This window comes from Dipodomys ordii, unplaced genomic scaffold (genome assembly GCF_000151885.1).
Source record: "Dipodomys ordii isolate 6190 unplaced genomic scaffold, Dord_2.0 Scaffold90, whole genome shotgun sequence".
Lineage (NCBI taxonomy): Eukaryota > Metazoa > Chordata > Mammalia > Rodentia > Heteromyidae > Dipodomys > Dipodomys ordii.
Window position 1 is genome coordinate 1,670,392 of NW_012267306.1, and position 9,142 is coordinate 1,679,533.

At 36.8% G+C, this 9,142-nt stretch overlaps 1 protein-coding gene across 4 annotated transcripts in view; it reads right to left on the reverse strand.

Moving 5' to 3' along the window:
- Positions 1 to 9,142, reverse strand: part of Ankib1 (ankyrin repeat and IBR domain containing 1) — a 100,428-nt gene that overhangs the window by 45,320 nt on the left and 45,966 nt on the right. For all 4 annotated transcript variants that reach the window (XM_013026040.1, XM_013026039.1, XM_013026038.1 and 1 more), the window contains exons 4-5: positions 7,880 to 8,062; positions 291 to 408 (exon numbers count right to left, since the gene is read on the reverse strand). In XM_013026040.1, the coding sequence (XP_012881494.1) occupies positions 291 to 408; positions 7,880 to 8,062 (301 nt within the window). The remainder of the gene's footprint in view (positions 1 to 290; positions 409 to 7,879; positions 8,063 to 9,142) is intronic.

A 9,142-nucleotide genomic window follows, 5' to 3' on the forward strand; every position in this document is an offset into this window, starting at 1 on the left:
GCTCAGTGGTAGAGCGCTTGCCTTGCATGCCTGAGGCCCTGGGTTCGATTCCCCAGCACCACATAAGCAAAAAGAAAAAAAAAGCCGGAAGTGGCCCTGTGGCTCAAGTGGTAGAGCACTAGCCTTGACCTGAAGAGCTGAGGGACAGCGCCCAGGCCCAGAGTTCAGGCCTCACGACCGGACCCCCCAAAAAAAAAATTGAAATACAAAATAGCCTCCTCCTCCTTTCCTGTTTAATGCTAAGATGTTTCACAAGGCACCTGTGTTATCAAAAGCATTTAGTTCATTACCATGAGCTCTAAGTAAAGCTTCAGCAGTAAATAGAGGAGCCTGAAGCATGTCTGCAGTTTCCACAATAAGCATATCTTTCAATCTACGAAGATCCTGGGGTCTTAGTCCTTCATATGGCTTTGAAAAGAAGAAAAATAAAGTTAAAGTGATTCTTCTGTATGATAACATCAAAGTATCTACAAATAAATAAGTATGGTCATTTATTTAATCTTTTAGTATCAATTTTGGTTATAGAAATTCTGAAGGGTTTTTTAGATGCTACCCCTTAGATGTCAAACTACACTTTTATACTAGACTCCACAGGTCTTTTAAGCTTGAAGGCAGATGCTAGGGCATATGCACCTAATCATTCTAAAAATAACAATACTATATTATGAAAGCAAGACTTCTGGTTCCTTATAGTCTAAGGTTTGTTTTTTTTGTTTGTTTGTTTTTTTATGTGGTTTGAGGCTTATAGGAGCTGAGTGCTGTCCCTGAGGCTTTTTGCTCAAGGCTAGCACTGTGCCATTTGAGCAACAACTTTACTTTTGGCCTCAGCTGGCTATGAACCATGATCCTCAGATCTCATCCTCTTGAGTAGCTAGGATTATAGGTGTGAGCAACCAATGCTCAGACAGTTTTGAAAGTTTGAATACAAACAAATGAGAAGTAAAAACAGTAGTCATTATTATAGTTCTCATACACATTAAAAAAAAATCAAGGGGCTGGGAAGGTGGCTCACTGGTAGAGTGCTTGCCTTGCATGTCTGAGGCCCTGGGTTCGATTCCTCAGCACCACATAAACAAAAAGAAAAAAGCCAGAAGTGGCGCTGTGGCTCAAGTGGTAGAGTGCTAGCCTTGAGCTGAAGAGCTGAGGGACAGCACCCAGGCCCAGAGTTCAGGCCCCACGACCAGACCCAAAAAAAAAATCAAGGCCTTATACAAACACTTTTCCTCTTAAGTAACAGCCCCAGATCTTTCTGTATTCGTTGGTTTTCAGATAGTTGCCTGAGCAGATGGAATTACAGACATTCCTGGATTATTTGTTGAAATGGAGTATCACTAATTTTTTTGCCCAGGTGGTCTCATACTGTGATCCTCCTATTTCTGTTTTCCAAGTAGCTGGGTTTACAAATTGTGTACTATTCCAAATGTTTATATCCTAAATGTTATATTCCAATCAGTTTATATAATTGAGACCAGAGTAACCATGTTAGTGCAGAAAACACAAAGTGAAAGATCACAGCTTTAGGAGCAGTAGAAATTTCAAATACTTAGTAAAATAATCACTGAGGATAACCTGTGGCAGTAAGTATTAAAAGAGTTCTTACAGGTGTAAACAAATATAAAGGACTTTTGACCCATATTACAACAGTCAAAGTAATCAAAATGATTTTTACAGCTGGGCACATGTGATTCACACCTGTAATTCTAGCTACCCAGAGATCAGGAGAATCACAATTTGAAGTCTAGGCAAAAGTTCAAGAGACACCATCTCAACCAACAGGTAGGACTGGTAGTATACGGCTGTCACATGGAGGCTAAAATGAAGAGAATCACAGTTCCAAGCCAGTCTGGGCAAAATTCTTCAAGAAATAATTGCAAAAGGAAAAAGCTGAGTGTGGTGGTAAATCCTGCCATCCTAGCTATAGCAATAAGTGTCAATACAAAAATGGAGATATAGACTGGCCAGGGGCCCAAAATGAGATTCTATCTAAAAAATACTGCCAACAGAGAAAGTGAACAAAAGCAGTCTGTAGTGCTCTTCTTATTAAAAATAAGGATGCATACTATATTAAGTACATTTCATATGGCATTAAAAGCCTATTCATTTATATATCTATATAGTTATACTGCCATGAATGTCTACATATGCAAGCATTCCATTAACTTACTTAGCAAGAAATGGAAAATTAACTTAATCTCTCATATCAGGATATTATTAAAGAAACACTGCAATGTAATTTTAATTAACCTTAGAAATAAACTTAACCCATGATACACTGTTTCCTTTTAAGCTAATTATAAAAGATACTTTTCCCCTGCAAAAATCTTGTACTGATCTTGTAAATCTTGTAATGATTAACTCTGTAGTTACAGAAGATACACACTTTATCAACCATATTGCTTCTGGAAAATGAATTCCAAGTCGAAACTTGGGATTTGGGATACTTCTTTGGTACCTCTCCTTGTCAGCAATGAGTATTTCTTGATATCTCCACTGGAAACAAATGTGTATTTCTTAATTCCCACATACTTAAATTTAGCCATTATTCTACCTTATTCATTTTTGCCAAATAAGTATAAAGAAAATGATGACTATAATTATGACTGCAGATTAGTGGTGTCTAAAAGCCAATAGTAGAAGTAACGAACAGGAAAAGGATAGTTTCCCTTCAATTTTAGAATAATATACTGAAGCTTTTTTTCTTCCATACCTCCAACCACTGAAAGTTCTGTAATTTATTTTTAATGTAGATTTTAAAAATGCAGTTTTTGTGGTTTTGTTTTTGTTTTTGCCAGTCCTGGGGCTTGAACTCAGGGCCTGGGTTCTGTCCCTGAGCATCTTTGTGCTCAAGGCTGGTGTCTACCACTTGAGCCACAGTGACACTTTGGGCTTTTTCTGGGAGGTAAGAGTATCACAGACTTTTCTGCCCCGGCTGACTTTGAACTGCAATTCTCAGATCTCAGCCTTCTGAGTAGCTAGGATTAAAGTCTAGCACCTAGTCTGGCGCCTAGTACATATATAGTTTTAAATTCTGATAGGTAATGATGAAACAAAAATAATTCTTGAAGGACAAAGACACACTGCTTTCATGAACATATAACATATTCAACTCTGAATCTTCCCAGCAGAAATGTAATTAGGTCATGTGAAGCATTTTAATATATTTCTCAGTTCCAGACGGTAACTACCTCTCTTTTCTGTAGGTAGTATTAAAATGAAGGTGACTTTCTTTTTCTTCTTGCAAAGATAAACTGCTTCTATTTTCAGAACAAACACAAGACCAGCAATAACATTCAAAAGAATCAGTACTGATAAGAAAAAGGAGTTAAAAAGAAACAATGAGTGAAACTACCTCCACGTGTTGCTACTAAAACACCACTCAAGAAATTAGAAACAGCCTAACACAAACTACTACTTTACCTCCTCGTACAGACACAAAGTGTACTACTTTACCATGTATAGACTGATAGCTCCAAAAATTATCTTTAACACTGATACAAAGATATTATGAAAGGAGTATTTGCTTTTGCTGTTTTTACCACAATGAAAATACTCCCCCCCGCAACTGACTGTATAGATGAAATGTTCATTATAAAAATGGCTTTACCCCCAAAATATTAGTAACTGTTAAAAATTTAAAAGGTGTAAAAGAAACTCAGAGAAAAGGAGATATTTCCCCTTAATAGCAATTTCTCAATGACTGAGCTTGGGAGAAAAAGAAAGGGGGTGGAGCAGAGAGAAAAGGTTCCATTTTAATTGCTTCTCTTATTTAGCTGTTTCTTTTGCTTGGGCACCAAAACTTCAGCTAGTCTATGCTTTCATCTAATAGAAAGGCAATCCTTCTGTAAAACAGAAAAGGCTAAACCTTTCAAGCAGGGATGCCTGGCAAAGCAATGTCCAGCATGTAGGTCCCCTGCCAGATAAAGACCTTGAGCGTTCCAGAGTTATAGGCAATGGTTCTTAACATGGTTCTTCCTAGTAGAGTATAGCTCACTTTTCCTTCCTTTACTCAGCTGTAGTCATTTATTCTAGAATAGAAGCCTAATCCTCACCAGTTTCTCTGTTCATTTTTTACATAGGTATTAAGAAACGGAACATATTTTTCTAATTTTTGTTGGAAAAGTTTTCTAAGTTTGGTTAGAAATATTAGTCTCTTAGTCTCTCTTCTGACACTTATTTTGTTTCTGCATAGCAATTACTGCCCTGAATATTATGTTCTCGTTAAGCATATTTTTGGCAGTAGTAGAGTCTGGACTTGGAGCCTATGGCTTCCTAGGCTGGCATTCTACCACTTGACTCATGCCTCCAACTCTGTGTTTTTGCCAGTTATTGGAAATGGAGTCTAGTGAAAGTTTCTATTCAGGCTGACCTTAAGATCCTGATCCTCTAGATCTCAGCCTCCTGAGTAGGTAGGATTACAGGTGTGAGCCACTGATGCCAATTGCTCATTTGTGGTTTATTTTTTGTTTGTTTGTTTGTTTTTTTGGTGCTGATACTGAGGCTTGAATTCAGAGCTTCTTGGTCCCACTTAGATCAAGTTAAGCTTTTTGCTAGTTAACTGGATATAAGAGCCTCTTCTTGTTTGTCTGAGCTGGCTTCCAACTGTGATCCTCAGATCTTAGCCTCCTAAATAGCTAGGATATAGGGTGCGCTACACCATCTCTTTAATTTTTAGCCTGAAGTAAGTTTTTGTTTTTGTTTTTTTTTGGTCAGTTGTTGGGGTCAGGGCCTGGAGGTCCTGAGCTTTTTCACTCAAGGATAGTGCTCTACCACTCTGATCTACAGGGCCACTTCTTTTTTAGCCTGTTTTTCCTTCCCTGGTGGAATAAAAACAACTAGAGGGGAGGTGTATATCATTTCTCATTGCTGTTCAGATTATTAATGGAATAAAAAATTCGGGGCTGGGAAGGTGGCTCAGTGGTAGAGTGCTTGTCTTGCATGCCCTGGGTTCGATTCCTCAGCACCACATAAGCAGAAAAAACTGGAAGTGGCGCTGTGACTCACATGGTAGAGCACTAGCCTTGAGCTGAAGAGCTGAGGGACAGCACATAGGCCCAGAATTCAGGCCCCACAGCCAAGAAAACAAAACAAACAAACAAAAAAACACAACTCAAGCTGTACAGGTTAAAAAAACAACAACCCTGAGTTATTAATGCTCATCGATAAGCGAGTAATCATAATATATAGATTATATGTTCTGATTTGAGAGATATGGTTATGTTTTATTAAGTCAAAAATATTTTGGTATAACTCAATGTCTAATATGACTTCACTGATTTTAAAAAGTTGGTACGTAAATGTGGTCTGACATAAGAAACTACTAGAAGGGCTGGGAAGGTGGCTCAGAGGTAGAGCGCTTGCCTTGCATGCTCGAGGCCCTGGGTTCGATTCCTCAGCACCACATAAGCAAAAAGAAAAAAGCTGGAAGTGGTGCTGTGGCTCAAGTGGTACAGCGCTAGCCTTAAGCTGAAGAGCTGAGGGGCAGTGCCCAGGCCCAGAGTACAGGCCCCAGGACCGGACCCAAAAAAAAAAAAAAGAAACTACTAAAATTTAGGGGATAAAGTCATGAAAGATGAAATGTATTTTAAAAATAAATATTCACTATAAATTTCAGGAATTACATAAAAATAGAAAAATAATATCAAAGCAAATATGCATAAACACTATACTCAAATAATCATTTTAATCTTTTTTTCCTTTACTCAGTAGTTGTTTTGTACATAACAAGTAACCGAACTGTTCTTAACTTCATAAAATTTAATGTAACTTTATTATAGTTATAAATTAATTTAAACTAAAATCTGTAAATGAGTTCCAATAATTATTAATTGCTTTTCTCTTCCCTGCCAAGTTCTATTATGTTTTAATTATGAATTAAATTAAGACATTTTTAGGAAAAAACAAATACATAATCATGAAAGTTTTCAACGCAATCATTAACATTTTTTCTGAAATGTTATTATTTAATTCTCTTTCTGCTAAATGACAATACCATAGTAATAATTTGTGTTTGGCTCAAAATAATGGATTGATAAGAGTTAAACAATGTGCCAAACAAAAGATGCTTGGGTTTAAAGTCTTAAAAATAAAGTTCAGTCAGGCATAGGTGACTCACGCTTGTAATCCTAGCTACTCAGGAGGCTGAGATCTGAGGATCATGGTTCAAAGCCAACCTGGGCAGGAAAGTCCATAAGACTCTTATTTCCAATTAACCACCAGAAAACGGGAAGTGGTGTTGTGGCTCAAGTGGTAAAGCATTCTCCTTGAGCTAAATTGCTCAGCCCAGGCACAGAGTTCAAGCCTCACAACCAACAAAAAAAGTTTAGCTCATTTTTATCCTGACAAGTTATTCAAATATTTTGACTTATTTTCCTTATTAAAATAGTTGAGGGGTACAAGTACCATTCAAAGTCCTTTATGGATTCAATGTCAGTGTTGAAGGGTAGGTTGGCAAAATGCTCAGGATATTTAGGCACTATTTCCATGTGTACTCAAACTGAATAAACAAGTCCGAATAAAACATGGAATTAAAAAAAATAAGAAACAAAAAGGTAAAGTTATTTGAGCCATTATGTGAAATGTCAGAGCCCACAACTGCTAAGAATTCAAAAATAAAGAAACAATATCACACACGCACGCGTGCGCACACAAACACACACACACACACACACACACACACTCACTCTAACAACTTAACACTAAACAGGATCAGAATTATTTGGGGGGAAAAAAAGCATTCCTTGCAGTATAATTTCTTCATTTAAGGATAATCTACATAGTTCAAATTAGAAGTAGCATGATGAGAGTCTGGCAGTTAGCAGACTGGGATAAACAGAGTTAGGTTATGTTTTTGGGAAGTAAAATCAACAGAATTTCCTGAACTGTTAGGATGTAATGGTTAAGGAGATGTGAAGAATAAAAGGATGTCATCTGTATTTATGCTTGAGCAACTCAGTGGATAGAAGAAATGTTTATTGAGACAGGGATGGCAAAAGAGAATACCATAAGTGAAGCTAAGGGAGAAATGTTTCCCCAGGAAGAGAGTGGTCAAGTGTGCCAAGTACTGCTGAGAATTCAAGTTAAGATGAAGAGAGAAGTAGACCTACTGAATTTGGCAACATTTAAGTACATACCAGTGTAGTTTCATCTTAGTAGAAAGGAAGTGATAAGGTAATGACTAAGAATGAAGAGGTGAAGAATTGGCAGGTACTGATAATGCTTGTTTGATTTCTCTTCTATAAAGATATGGGGCTATAATAAAGGGGACACAAAGATGGAAAATGAATGGTCAGAGGTGGTTTTTCAGTTACTTTTTTGTTTTAGATGAGTATTACAAAAAACATGTTTATTATAAGAACCTAAAAGATATGGAGAAAAGGATGAACAGGAAGATATTTGTATCACTATATGTGTTAAAACTATAAATACATTCACATGTTACAGAAAATACGCTACCCTCAGGTTTTTCTTTTTCTTTTTTCATTTTGTCAGTCATTGGGCTTGAACTCTGGGCCTGGATGCTGTCCCTGAGCTCTTCAGCTCAAGGAGAATACTCTACCACTTGAGCCACAGCGTTAAGTTCCAGCTTTCTGGTGGTTAATTGGAGATAAGTGTCTCATGGACTTTCCTGCCCAGACTGGCTTTGAACTGTGATCCTAAGATCTCAACCTTCTGAGTAGCTAGGATTATAGGTGTGAGCCATCAATGCCCAGCTTATTCTCAAGTTTTCTAGATGTATTTTTATACTTATTGCTATGAAAATAACAAGATATTAAGTATATGGATAAGATGACCATACAAACTGAGTTTTAAGAATACATAAAATTTAATGTAAAATACAAAATTATTACATCTATCTAATTATTTTCGAAAGTTACCTCACCTCTCGTTTGTCTAATGCAGCATATTCAGCTTCTATTTCTTCAGCGTCAGGGTCCCGTGAAAATACCATCTGAGATTCCAGATTGAGGGCCAGATCTTTGTGGTGTTGCTTCTCCGCACAATCACAAGGAGTATCTTTATTTTCATTCTCAGCAAACAAGTCTCCTCCATGTTTTACTAAAAGCTAAGAGAGATTTTTTTCTCAAAAGCTTGCAACTAGAGACTATTTTTTTCCATACCACACATTTAAAAATTGAAACATATTAGTATTGGTATTAAATACAATATAAATATATGTATACTCTATTTTAAATGATAAATGGTACAGTAGTAGCTTCTGACTGTTAAAATTAACAATTCATCATTAATACTAAATTCCTTTATAAAAACAAAAATAACAGTTCTTAATGTTTAAATAGAAATTCTTAAGAATTCCTCCAAATAAAGATTTACAGTTATTCATTTCCTTAAAGTTATATTTTTTAAATAATTTCTGTAACTTTTTTTTGATAAATTAACACAAACTAGCCTTGAATTTGTAATCACCCTGTCATAGCCACCTGAATACTAGTATTACAGGCACATATTATCACATCCACCCCTTAATTTTTTAATATTTTTTATTATCTTGAAATAAGTAGTTGTACAAGTAGGTTGCCATTCAACAGAGCAGTTCATGAACACAGTGAGCATTGATCAATATCACCCCTTTAAACAGTCTCACCAATCCCTTGGCCCAACACAACTCTCACTTTTCTTAAATGTTGAAGGATATACATTGGATATACATTCTCCCTCCTTTTCTTCATCCTCTTGGTCTCACCTCTTCCCTTTCAAATAATGCTTTCCTGGTTATTATTTTGTTGAACTATGATTTTCCCTCTAAGGAATTATACTACTTGAGTTCTCCCCTAAATTAATCATATTTCAATACGTTTATGTATACTTGTGACCACCCTATAATTCTTAAACAAGAAAAACAATGTTGACATGGTTACTTTTAACACTGAAACTTTGGGGCTGGGAGGGTGGCTCAGTGGTAGAGTGCTTGCCTTGCATGCATGAGGCCCTGGGTTCGATTCCTCAGCACCACATAAGCAGAAAAAATAAAAAATGGCACTGCAGCTCAAGTGTGGTAGAGCACTAGCCTTGAGCTGAAGAGCTGAGGGACAGCGCCCAGGCCCAGAGTTCAGGCCCCACGACCGGACCAAAAAAAAAAAAAAATGACTCTGGGCTGGGAAGGTGGCTCAGTGGTAGAGCGCTT